Source organism: Gekko japonicus, unplaced genomic scaffold (assembly GCF_001447785.1).
Source record: "Gekko japonicus isolate JY-2015 unplaced genomic scaffold, Gekko_japonicus_V1.1 scaffold689, whole genome shotgun sequence".
Lineage (NCBI taxonomy): Eukaryota > Metazoa > Chordata > Lepidosauria > Squamata > Gekkonidae > Gekko > Gekko japonicus.
The window spans coordinates 708,564-722,324 of NW_015174862.1; the positions used below are offsets into that span (position 1 = coordinate 708,564).

The following is a 13,761-nucleotide window of genomic DNA, read 5'->3' on the forward strand; positions in this document are numbered from 1 at the left end:
TTGAAACGGAGATGAGCACCGTAACCCTAGAGTCGGACTCGACTGGCTTTCGAGCAAGGGAACCTTTACCTTTTACTTTATGCCTGTAGACATAATTATATCGGTTTTATCTCTTGAGAGAGAAGAATGGGAAAAATCTTGGGAATCAATTAAGCTATTAAGATCAATACCTTACAAAGAGAACATAATAAAAATGAATTATAGGTGGCACTGGACGCCAGACAGGTTGCAAAAATGCTACATAACCGTCTCTGGAAACTGCTGGAGGTGTAAAAATAATAGAGGAACACACCTACATATCTGGTGGAACTGTGATAAAATTCAAAGATTCTGGAAGACCACTAAACAGCTGATAAAAGATATCACAGAAATAGATCTACCTTTAAACCCAGAAATCTTTCTATTAAACATTACACCCAACGGTACTAAATATAATGAAAAATGCATTATTGTTTATTTACTTACAATGGCAAGAATATGTATTGCGAGAAACTGGAAATCAGATATTATACCAAATAGGGAAGAAATGATTGATAAACGTTTTGAGATAATGGAAATGGATAAGTTGAACATGTTGTTGGCTGGAAAACTAGAAGATAAATTTAACCAGAAATGGCATAAAGCCATAAAATGGTATGAGTCAAACTTGTAAACCCCCAAATGTAAATTAAATGGAAATGGATGTATGAATGTATGATGAAAAACTGAAAATAAACTTTTTTAAAAAAAAATACAGGCAAATATATATATATAGGTTTTATGTAATGATGGTTTAGTGGTAGGGTTACCAGGTCCTTACCTCGTGCCAGTGGAAGGGAACTTTCCAAGAGTGGGGAGGGGAGGCAATGTTGCCATGCACGACGTCCCCAACATGATGACGTCACACAGTAGTGACATCATCATGCTAGGGATGTTGCATGGTTACACTCTGGTTTTTGAGCATACTGTGGTAAAATTGGGGTCAAACCATAGAGTTTCACCTAAAAACCAGAGCGTCACCACACAACGTCCTCGGCATGATGACATCACTTCTGCATGACATCACATTGGGGACATTGTGCAGGGTTGTAGCTGTTGGGGGCGGGGCTTCCCCCACTGGCCAGCTGGCCGGCAGTGAGCAGGAACTCGCAACATTGGGGGATCCCCCACTCCCAACTGGGGACAGGCAACCCTATTTAGTGGTGTGATTTCCTCAAGGAATCCTGAGAAGTGTAATTTCGTGAGGAAGCTAAGATATGACATATGCAGGGAGAAGCCAATACATATGGATGGGGAGCAGAAGTGAGAAAATTGCTTATGAACAAGCGAGTTGGCTCCACACATTCTTTTGGTTGTGAGCCGGGGGTGGAGCTAGTTGTCCTGATTTATGTGCTTTGGCTTGTCCTTGACTATGTTGATCTGTATGGAATGTTCTTCCTATACTTTCCTCATCCAGCTGTAGTTCTCAGGGTACACTGTGAAAGGTAACTACTATCAGACTATTTTATGTGTAGATATGCCCAAATTAGATGCTGCCTTTTGGATTCCTTTTTTCTTCATAACTGTATCTTCCTTATTAAACTGTTTGCTGAACGATAAAATTGAATTCTAAGAGTGCATCTTCTGATCTGTTGATTCTCTGTTGTGTTTATAACAATCATTCACAACTGGATTTTAATGTGTGGTCCGGACAATCTGGGAGCTGAATGACTCCTATAGCACAACATAATGCAGTAGCCAAAGCTGCATGGATGCGGCTTCAGTAGTGGGTGATTTGATGGATTCTGGACTGACATGAACTAGTTACTTTTGAATATCCTTAATTGATAGTAAATCCTTACTGTTTCCTATGGCTCTTGAATTGATAGTGTACTTGTTACTTTGTTGAAAGAAAGAGGGGTTCGTCTTAACCAAAAAGGGAATATATTAGTAACAAAGAATTAAGTTAAAGTGGGGCTCAGGGCATCTGAGATTTTTGGGTGCTGCGTTGTAATAATCAAATTATTGGTCATAGTGATCATAATTCATAATGGAAGCAAAAAAAAATCCAGACTTTATGATAGAAAATGGGTTTTTCAACCCATCTGATTTTCAAGGGCATTCCTTTCAGGGGAATCAAAAGGTGAACCATTGGTTTGCATAAAGCTTGTCTTTTGAGAGTGGCAGCTCGGAGCCTTTGGGGCTTTGGTTCATTTTTGCTCTGGCTTCATGTCATCCTCTCTCTCATCCCTGATAATTCCGGTGGGGGGAAAAACCTCTCTTTTGGGTTCTTCTGCTTTGACCCTGCATTCTGTCCTGACAGATCTCTTATCTTTCCTTGCAGCCCCCACTCTGTTCCAGAACGCCTGCGGATCAGAGTGAACAGAATTAGTTTACAAGATTACGAGGGGCTGCATTATGACAAGGAAAAACTCCGGGAAGCTTGTAAGTTATAATGGATAATTGGTATGACTGCGTTTTAATGTAACCTCACATGGCTTATATCTCCAAAAAAATCCACAGGTTTTAGCTGTACTTGATAACCAAACGCTATTTGTAGTTGCCAGCAAGGCCTGGTGTTCTTGTTCCATAGAGACAAGTAGATGAATTCCCTGTTGCCTGGTAGGGGGATTTGGTGGGGAGGAGCAGAAAGCAGGTTTTTGTTTGTAGAAACCCCTCCCCTTCAGTTCTTACCATAGGGTTGCCAGCCAGGAGATGGCAACCTGCAGGAGTCAGAAGGAGGGGCGTGGGGGGGACCGTTGAGTGCTGGCATGACATTGTTTTCTGGAAAATACAGAAGTGACATCACACCTCTCTAGGGATTGCTGGAAAGTCTATGGTAGAGTTTCCACTGATTCTGATAATGGACTGACGTCACTTCTGGAATTTCCCCCAAAAGTAACATCTGCCATTGTCAAATTGTAAGTAAAAAAACCACACCCCTCCCACTGGACCAGGTGTGGCAGATGGGAGCTGCGGGGCAGGGGATTCTCTGCATTGTGGCCCCCACCTTGTGGAACAGCCTGCCTGAAGAAGTCAGGAAGGCCTCCATTCTCCTGGCTTTCTGCAAACTATGCAAAACTGAATTATTCAAGAGGGCTTTCCTATGAAGGAAATAGACTTGCATGGTACTAAATGATTCCCTAAGTTACTTAGGAAAAATTGTTAGGGGCTGTGGTCTATACTACTGTGTATAGTTTGTTGAAACTAGGATCCTACTATGGAATTTTGCATCCTTTAAAGTGACATGTTAAAACTTCTGTTTTTAGACTTCTGGTTGGTTCTACAACCCTAATCCTATTGCAGGATTTCTTGAATGCCCCATCCGTCGATTGTGCTGACTCACTCTGTGTAATCTGCCTTGAGTCCAAGCGAGAAAGGGAGACTATAAATAACATAAATAAATGTATGAAAATAGAAGGAAATATCTAGAATCATTCAGGTATGGCCTGGATAAATGGGACCTTTATGCATGCGGTTAACTAGTTTTCTTCCTGTTCAGCACTACCAGAAAACAGGTGAAATGTAGAGGAAATAGCTGCTATAGCTTGGTTATTAGAGATTTCTTTGAGTTGAAGGGATGATATCAAGCAGAAGTGGAACAGCCCACTGCATGAGCTGCAGGGAATTTCAAACTGTAATGTGCTTCAATGACCCGAGCATAGAACAGGGATACACCATGTTTGTACCCTAGAGAAGCCCCAGTTTGGCTAAAGCTTCCCTTCCCCCCAGCAGAGCTGGCATAATGACTAATATGGTCTTGATATTTCCACAAGCAAAAAGTCTTCATCTAACATTATGAATAAGCAAATCCATACCTACATATCCTTTTTTTCTATTTAAAATTTATTGTTTGTCATCAGGGAATCCAGCAGTTCTGACATGATCGCTCTGACATGAGTTTTCTTAACATGTAAACAAATCAGCATCAAAAGGCCATGTTGTCTAGTGGCGCATAATGGCCGTGGTAACCAATAGCTCCACTCGTGTTTTTCAAAATCAGTAGGACTCCGAGTTCCATGTGCAAGGGGCTAGCAGTGCCCGAGGGATATTCTATCACCTATCTGCATTCAGATGTCAGAAGCAAGCCATCGTGTGTAGCAACAATGAAATCCTGAGTCTTACATACTGACTCTCACCCTTCTTATTTAGCAGCAGCATTGCAAACCAAGAAGTTTCTGATAAACCACAATTTGTCGTCAGGTCTGATTGATCTTAGCAGATACAAGTGATGTCTGAACATTAACATTTTTTGTTTTGTTTTTAGCTTACAAACCAGGCTCTAATTAAGGGTTGCAATGCAATTGGGAATCCTGGTATCTAAGTCAGAGGCAGATAATGGTTTGTTAAGGTGCCAGGTACACATCTCTCAACAAATTGTGGTTTATTGAAGACTTCCTAGTTTGCAATTTTGGTGCTGTTCATAAAGAGCAAAGGGAACACAGGTGTTTTTATAGCATTCTCAGGTAAGTCTTGTTTGTGGCTTCTGAATGCAGATAATGACCTAGAACTCCCCTAAGCAAAGTTTGAAGCCTTCCTCCAATTTAGGTGGTTGTTCCTCCAGTGGAAGTTCAGCCTAAGGTAGGATACTGCCCATCATGTCCCTCTTCCCTGACTAGTGTCTGCAGGTGAGCAGGATGCTAAGAAAGATGTCCTGCCTCCAGCAATCAATATGAGTATGAATTAAGTGTTTATTATTTATTACATTTATGACCCGCCTTTCTTTCAAGATGGAACTCAAGGTGGTGTATGTGGGGTTCTCATCTTCCATGCAAGCCCTGACGGGACCCAGATGGGCTTCATTTCAGTAAGGCTGCTGTGTCAGATGCCTTCAGACCATACCTTCAGGGCCCAAAGCAGACACCATTATCCCCAGCGAGAACATTCCTATTAATTTCACACTGGACGAGATCTTATATGCCTATAATCCTTATAAGCCCAGGGAGAAAAACAATACATAATTACCGGAGGAAGTACCATGATAATTAATTGTCACATTCATGGTGTAAAAGTCAAAGGAGGAGGTCAGCAGCTCCGGCAATGTGGTTGATGACAACACCTAAAAATGAAGTCCCTCTCCTTAGTGACACATACTGAGTCATTAATCAATGCAGGATGTGGCGGCTTGCGATAACAGTTTAATAGAGTCTTGTTCCTGCATCTGGCTCATTATTCATATTCAATTACAAAGCTGGCTGTTTGTTATGTAACAAAGCGCCGGCTTCCTCTTTATAATACGGGATTCCCTGGTAATTATTGGATGGCAAATCTTCTAATTGGTTTGCTTATCTTCCTGTAGAAATGTGGTTATTCTGTTTAGACAGCCTTCTTCCACCTGCACGCACCTTTTCACGGCTTGCCGACACTCTTCCCCAGAGTTGTACTGTGATGGCCTTGGTAAGGATACAAGTTCTAACACACCTTTTGTCATCCCTTGCCACAAATTTTCATCCAGAAAATTAAAGGATTCATCACAGGTTTTCTGAGTGTTCTTTAAGAAGATGACAGCAGGGATTTGTGGGAAGGATGTGTGTGTGTGTGTGTGTTTGAAGGTGTACTTAAAAGCTCATGATAGCCTGAAGTAATTATAGTACTGCTGTTAAGAAATGGGGGGAATGGTATATTAGATGGTATTTGGAAGAACTCTTTATTGTATTAAAAAACGGCTGAAGATTTAACCAATTTATTTGCATATCCGTACTGTGACTAACTGACCCTGCCAGGATGGCCCAGGCTAGCCTGATTTCAGAAGCTAAGCAGGGTCAAGCCTGCTTAGTATTTGGATGGGGGGCCAGTGAGGGAGTCCAGAGCTTTTATAGAGAGGCAGGCAATGACAAACCATCTCCGAACATCCCTTGCCTTGACAGCTGTACAGGGTCACCATAAGTCGGCTACAACTTAACAGCTAAAAAAAAGAAATAGCATAATATATATAGCATTATATCAATCCCATTGGAATGCATGGAGTGTTTTGTTATACTGCTATAGCGCTATAGCGCTCTAAAGCTAACATTAAAAAAAAAGCCGGAGATCGCTCGCACGAGCGAAAAATGGAGGGGGGAAAGCGGGAAAAAGCGGTGCAGTCTGAAATGGCAAACCGCTTCAGATCCAGCTCTTTACCGGAAGGGGAAAGCCATGTGTGAAATGGCAGCCCTATACCGGTTCACTTCAAAACGGATCATTACCGGCTTGAAACCGGGTGAAACTGGGCAATGTGAAATTCCCCAGTGTGACTACCTGCCATCCTAAAGAGTGTGATGCCCTTCTAATTCCATTTTCAAGGGTGTACCTGGGTTAAGAATGACACTGTATGTGGCCCAGTGCAGCTGGAACACTGACTGTCTCAAACTATGGTTTGCAGATTATGTCTGGCAGCCATCCCTCTTCATTTCGCATGTTGCTCCTAACTATGCTTTTGTCTCACACCTGCATCAGTGCTGAGTAAAGTTCTTGTCTAAACCAGAATTTGAGAACAAGGTTTATAGAGGCTGGTGAAGAAGAGAGCCCAGGTAGCAATAACTATTGTTAGCACCTGTTGAGATGTAACAAAGAAAGGTGTGGAGAGAAGTTGCTCTGGAGAGGGAGGGAAGGAGGAAGAGATGGTATAATTTCTGAAACTGGCTTCCAATTTGCAGCTTCACTTTTCAGGAATCCAGGGGTTATACTTGCACTGCCCCTGTGTGTCCCAAACTCATGAGACCACTGTCTGCATCAAAAATGATTCATATTGCTGTTTGTTATCTGTCAAGAACAGACTTAATAATGTGCTAAAACAGTAAAAATACCTCTGTTCAATAATGTAGTATTTCAGAAGACAAAACTCTAACCGGGTTGTTCTTTAGCCTGCGTCTGTATCAATTCTACCTTCTTCTAAAAAATCAAAATTTGGAGTCAGCTAAATAAACTCTCTGCTGCCTGAGGTGAGGCACGTATTAAATGTTCATACACTACCCTGGTCCTTTTATCCAACTTCTACACAAGAACATGGAAAGAGTCCTGATGAACCTGCTGAATGGTCTGTCAAGACATTGTCTTTTCCAAAATGGCCAGCCAGATGGTTTCAAGAGGCCCAGAAGTAGAGCGTGAAGGCAATAGCTCTGTCTTGCTGTTAGCCCCCTCCCACAACTGGTATTTAGAAGAACATCATGGAGATTCCATTTAGCAATCATGACCAATGGCCATTGTTAAATCTTCTCTGTGTGGATGTGTCTAGCCCCCTTTTCAAGACTTCTAAACCAATGGCTCTAAACATATCATGGGGCTGTTTAGCTCTCCAGATATTTTAGCTCTCCTGATATTTTAGCTCTCCAGATATTTTATCCCGCCCCCCCGGGTACAGAAATATTTTTTTGCCTGTATAAAAGTGCTGAAAGTTTTAAAGCAGATGATGTTGCAGATTGTACTGTGGACATTCACATATGAGTCATTATTTCTGCCTCTGCGTTTTGTTCTTTTGCCTTTTTCTAAGGTGTGAAATTTCTCCTACCATACTTTTTTTTTCATGCCCTTAAGAATTCCCCCCAAAGCATTGCAGTTTGGCCAGTTGTTTGGTGCACATTGGATTTGCCCAGTTGCTGACCAACAGCTTCTTGGGAAGTTTTGGTCTTAAATCTAACTCTCCCATTTCAGTACAGTCTTAGATCTAAACACAATGTGAATTAGCATGAGTCTTTCTTGAGCACAATAGGCTTTGCATCAGTCTCAGGAATATGAGTAACTCCTTAATGTTTCCCTTTCAATCTCCTCACCTAAATAAACTATAAATGACAAAAATCAAAGCATGAAAAGAATGAACCATTTTATTCTCCCTCTGGCAGCACTGCAGGAAAGCTATTAAGATTTTTGCCTGAGACATGTCTTCATGATGGAGCATCAAACGCTCCGACATCAGTGTAATAACCTGGATCACCGTTACTCAGAGTAAATAAAGTTTGCTCTCCTTGTTTGCTTGCAATACCAATTTGATTCTATCGGTGGCCTCATCTAAAATTGAATTTTCCCCCCAGTATCTAACAACTCATCATAATGCTGCTCAGAGTAGATTAGTCTTGACAGTAGTGGTGGTAGACATCACAGTTTGGAAATCCTTCTGAGCAATCAAAGGGTGCTGTTTTTGCCAAGTTTACCTCTTTCTTTCTTTCTTTCTTTCTTTCTTTCTTTCTTTCTTTCTTTCTTTCTTTCTTTCTTTCTCTCTCTCTCTCTCTCTCTCTCTCTCTCTCTCTCTCTCTCTCTCTCTCTCTCTCTCTGTCTGTCTCTCTCTCTCTCTCTCTGTCTGTCTCTCTCTCTCTCTGTCTCTCTGTCTGTCTCCCCCTCTCTCCAGATCTTCCACTGTAATCAGGTAGTGTCTCACTATTCTTAAAAGCAGTGCAGGTATACACTTAAAATCATCCAATAAGAATGTGGATAGCACCTGAAAGGTAATCTAATCCAATTTTCTTCACTGAGGCAGGATTTAGTGTAACTAAATTGCTTCCAAAAGATAGATTCATAAACAGTTCATCTCTTGAATTCAAAACTGTCTTCTGATATAATGTTTTCCCACAGGGGGATTGACTTTGCCTTTTTATCACATGTGAAACCATTGCCCCCCCCAAAAAAATCTATATGTGGGGGGGAGAAAGTTATAAGAAACCCTGAAAATGTTAGATTATAAATTACTTCAAAACCCATTCAGCTAGGGTTCTTTTGTACAATTATCATTTAAAACATCTCTGTACCTCTTTCCCACTCAAATAGGATCCCCAAAGGACATTAAAACAAACATTGAAATGTTTCAATATTAAAAATATTAAAAATAAAGTATGGATACAATAATTCACTAACAACATACAAACACACATAACACCCGAAAACCAAGGAGGATGCCTCTAACATTTATTGGGTGCAGAGGTCATTTCGGGGGGGATCGTGGGGGATCACAGTTCCCCCGGGTGAGGTACGGGGGGGGGGACATGACGAAGCCCCACCCCCTGCTTCCGGCCGCCCCGCTTCCGGCCCTCATTCAGCCAGGAGGAGGCAGGAGAAGAGGGAGGGTAAGTTACTTCCTCCCTGCCTCTCCCCACCCCTGCCTGCCTGGGACCAGGGAGGGCCTTCGCGGGGCTTCCTTGCACTCCCGCCGGCCTTGCAGGTCCACCGCTGGGCCCCTCATGGGGCTCGGCAGTGGAGCTGCAAGGCCAGGGGCGGCGGCCGGGACCATTGGGGCGGGGTGTGTGGCCTTATGACACACTTCCGGTGATGTCAGGGGGTGTGACCTTATGATACACTTCCGGTGATGTCAGGGGGTGTGGCCTATGCTAATGAGTTATGCTAATGAGTTCCCCTAGCTCTTTTTCTATGAAACAACCCCTGATTGGGTGTATGTTGAACAGAACAAAGAAGTCCCCACCCACTGGCAGAAAGCAATAATAGAGGGAGGCAAACCTCCCTGGGCAGGGAATTCCAGAGTTTTGGTGCCATCACTGCAAAGGCCCTTTCTTGGGTGGCCGCCCCTCTAGCTTCAGATGGCAGGGGCAACTGAAGCAGAACCTCAGAAGATGACTGGGGTAGATGGGTAGGTTCATATGGGAGAAGGCGGTTCCTTACAGTATGCTGGCCCCACGCTGTATAGGGCTTTATGCATGCAGATGCCCTGCTCATGGAATGAACCTTCCCACTTCCCTCTGTTTCCTGCAGCCCCTTCCTTGCAAAGCCCCTTCCCAAGGGTCCCTGAATAGGATGGGGTGCAGCACTGGAAACTGCATCTTTGTGTGGGTGGGTGTTTGCATGCTTGGAAGTCATGCTGACTTCTGGTGACCAATAGTGGGGTTTGGACATTTCAGAGAGGTGGTTTGATAGCTTGCCTCTACATCCCGAGCCCTGGTATTCCTTGGAGATCTCCCTTCCAATTACTTGCCAGGGTCAACCTTGCTTAGCTTCCGAGATCTAATGAGATTGGGCTTGCCTGGGCTATCCAGGTCAGGGCTGGAAACCGTATCTTGAGCAAGAAATTTCCTTGTGCTCCCCACCTCCACACACGTGGGAGGTCTCTTCCACTATGTTTGAGAATTATTACAATTAAGTGAGACTATCAGATAGAAAGGTGGTTAACAACTAGGGTTTCCAGTTCTGGGATGGGAAATAATTGTATTTTGTTTTTTTGGGGGGGAGCCCTAGGAAGGAAGGGTTTGGGGGAGGGACCTCAGTGGGGAATAATGCCCTGGAGTCCACTTCCCAAGTGGCCATTTTCTCCTGATCTCTGTCACCTGGAGATTAGTTGTAATCCCAGGGATATCTCCAGCCACCCCCTGGCTGTTACAAAAAGAAGAACAATAGGTTTCATACCATCAAAAGTCCGCATGATCAAAGCAATGGTATTCCCAGTAGTCATGTATGGCTGCGAGAGGTGGACTATAAGGAAGGCCGAGCGCCGAAGAATAGATTCTTTTGAACTATGGTGCTGGAGAAGACTCTTGAGAGAGTCCCTTGGACTGCAAGAAGAACAAATCAGTCAATCCTAAAAGAAATCAACCCTGACTGTTCCCTGGAAGGCCAGATAATGAAACTGAAGCTCAAATACTTTGGCCACCAAATGAGAAGGGAGCACTCACTGGAGAAGACCCTGATGCTGGGAAAGATTGAAGGTCAAAGAAGACGGGGACGGCAAAGGATGAGATGGTTAGACAGTGTCATAGATGCAGCGAACATGAAATTGAGCAAACTTCAGAGGACGGCGGAAGACCGGAAGGCTTGGCGGGAGCTGGTCCATGGGGTCGCGAAGAGTCGGACTCAACAACAACAGGTTTCATACTCTGCTTTTCTCTATGTTAAGGAGTCTCAAAAGGGCTTACAAGCACGTTCCCTTCCTCTCCTCATAACAGGCACCTTGTGAGGTAGGTGGGGCTGAGAGAATTCTGAGAGAACTGTGACTGGCCCAAGGTCACCCAGCAGGCTTCATGTGGAGGAGGACGGGGAATCAAACCTGGCTTTCCAGATTAGAGTCCACTGCTGTTAACTGCTACACCATGCTGGCACTAGGCTGGCAACCCTATTAAAAACTAAAGGCAAGACACTGAAAGTTTTGGGAGCTATTAATGTTTTGCAACATAGAACATGAAACAGATATGAATGTATATAATTATTTAAGTTTTTCCAGCTCAGTACTAACTTGTTTAACATGTTTTGGTTTCCTCATATCCTTTTACAAATCAATACTGGCTGCTTTATCAGATTTCGTTAGTGCTGTCTGTTACCTAAATGCTTCTGATGGGCACTTCTTTACCTTGCTGTTTCTGTTTTAAATTATGCAATTATATATATTCAGGGGTCATTTCATAGAAAAAGAGCTTGGGGAACTCATTAGCATAACTCATTAGCATATGCCACACCCCCTGACATCAGGGGCCCGGCGGTGGACCTGCAAGGCCTGCGGGAGTGCGAGGAAGCCCCGCCAAGGCCCTCCCTGGCCCGAGGCAGGCAGGGGTGGGGAGAGGTGGGGAGGAAGCAACTTACCCTCCCTCTTCTCCTGCCTCCTCCTGGCTGAATGAGGGCCGGAAGCGGGGCGGCCAGAAGCAGGGGGCGGTGCTTCGTCATATGCCCCGCCCCCTGCACCTCACCCGGGGGAACTATGTTCCCCCGCGTTCCCCCCCCCGAAATGACCTCTGTATATATTAAATTCAAAGAGAAAATGTGAAATCCTTGATGGGGAGGGTTGAGCTTGAAATAACTTCCATGGAGGACACAGAGAGTAATCCTAAACAGGCCTACTCAAGTCTTTTCAATGGGACTTACTCCCAGGAATATGTTTTTAGGAGTGCACTGTTCATATAGGAAATGTTATTTCAACTTTGATCTCTCACAAAAATGGGATCGTTCCAATAAGATTTCAGCTGGGGCTATGTTATTCCTCCCATCTATGAAATTGCTCAACGACTGCAATAACTGGTGTAGAACATTTTGTATCCTGAGATATCTTGAGCTTTTTATTTTTCAAATGAGGTTACCAGCCTTTATGACTGAAGTGAAGAGCTTTCAATTGTATTGTTAGTGCCTGGTGAAATCACAGAAGCCACAGGAATGCAGATGAGCAGTTCCAGTAATCAGGGTTTTAAGTTCTGCCTCTTGATTTCTATTCCCATTTGCTCTGCCATACGCCCTCACAGTACTCTCCAGACAAAATAAATAAATAATTAAATTGGCAATCTTTGAAAATGTGTGTCTTGGAAGTAGAATCGGTTATGCAAAATAAGCAGCTCTATGTTGATTGCATATTACAGGGGGGGATGTCCCAGGAGGAACCACGGAAAGTCTTTTCCCTCCTCTCTCATCCTTCTCCCTCTTCCTCTTGTCATCATTGTGAGAGGAGGCCTTGGTATCTACCTGGGTTGCTATGACAACTCAGAATCTTGCAAGGTGTCTTCATGAGGCTTTGGAAGCCATTTTGGGTTGTGATAGCTGTCACAATCCCGCCCTGGCCCAAGATGTGTGTGTGTTCTCACATGCATATTGTATGTTTGCCTGCATGCAAAAGCATGTTCCCTCTTGCTGCCACCACTTCAAGATGTAAAACCCAGCCTCTCAAGGAACCAGCACCTTGGGGTACCTGATAAGGCTGCCTCTAAAGAAGTCGAAGGGGCAAGCTTCCTATTACTTTAGCTCCCTCCATGCGCGTGCATGTCATTAGCAGGGAAGAGCAACCTTCAGCATTTGGGTGGGATTTCAGACACAGTCTGTTTTCTTAGACAGGAGAGAAGCTTTATTGCTAAAGATTCAATTAGAGCACATACATGGAAATAGCTATCATAGTAGGAGAATATAGATCTAAGGAAATAAAAGGAAACAATTTAACTAAGTTGCATTACAAAACAGTTCCCGTAGATGTAGCAAACACATGCCCATACCCCTTGCTGTGCTGTTTTAGAGGAGGATGAGGCCCACTGGTCACAGCATATGGGCAGAGTGTTTGAACTCAGAACAAAGGAAGATTTCACCTTTTAAAACTTCTGTCTGCTTAGGTGACCCCCATTCAGAGTTAGGAATTCTGCCCCTCGTGGGAGATGCTCAGTTCTCTTCTAATGAGCTCCTCTGGCAGAGAGACTTTGTCCCTCTCTCCCTGATCAGGTTTTATGATGCACATTCATCAGATCTCATTGGCAGGTAGACCCACACCCACTGAACCCCAAATTCCTGTTTTTCTGCTTTTCCCCTCTTGGGAAAATAAACAGTTGCCATGGGTTACCAAGTCCCTCCTGTCAAACGGTGGGGGATGGGGGGGGACTTACCAGGAGAAATAGAAAGGGCCAGGCCACATCACCTGTGTCACAAAGGAAGTGATGTCATCATACCAGCTAATTCTGCACAATATTCTGGTTTTTGGGCAAGAACTCTACAGGAAAACTGGCTTCTACCATAGAGTTTTTGCCCAAATACCAGAGTGTTGCCTGTGTGACAAGTGTCGCCTGTGTGACAAGTGTCACCTGTGATGCCAACAACGTGGCCTAGGCCTTCCTCTTTCTACTCGTAAGCCCCCCTGTGGCCATCTGATTGGTGGCTGGGGGGGCGGGGCCGGGGGGGGGGGGGACCCCCGCCTCCACTGAGGAGTCTGGCAACCCTAGGATTACATCTCCCCAGCCTCTGGTGGGGGATGGGTTGCCAGATCCATCTTGGGAAACTCATGGAGATTTTGGGGTTCAGCCTGGGGAGGACAGGGACATCAACGGGGTACAATGCCACAGAGTCTCCCCACCAAAGCATCCCTTTTCTCCAGGAGAACTCATCTCTGTAGTTTGAAGAAGAGCTGTAATTCCAAGAAATCTCCAGGTCCCACTT

The 13,761-nt window shown here is 44.1% G+C and overlaps 1 protein-coding gene across 1 annotated transcript in view; it reads left to right on the plus strand.

Annotated features, from left to right (window-relative positions):
* Positions 1-13,761, plus strand: part of DGKI (diacylglycerol kinase iota) — a 383,828-nt gene that overhangs the window by 278,230 nt on the left and 91,837 nt on the right. Inside the window, exon 22 of the mRNA XM_015424707.1 lies at positions 2,303-2,403. Coding sequence (XP_015280193.1) covers positions 2,303-2,403 — 101 coding nt within the window. The remainder of the gene's footprint in view (positions 1-2,302; positions 2,404-13,761) is intronic.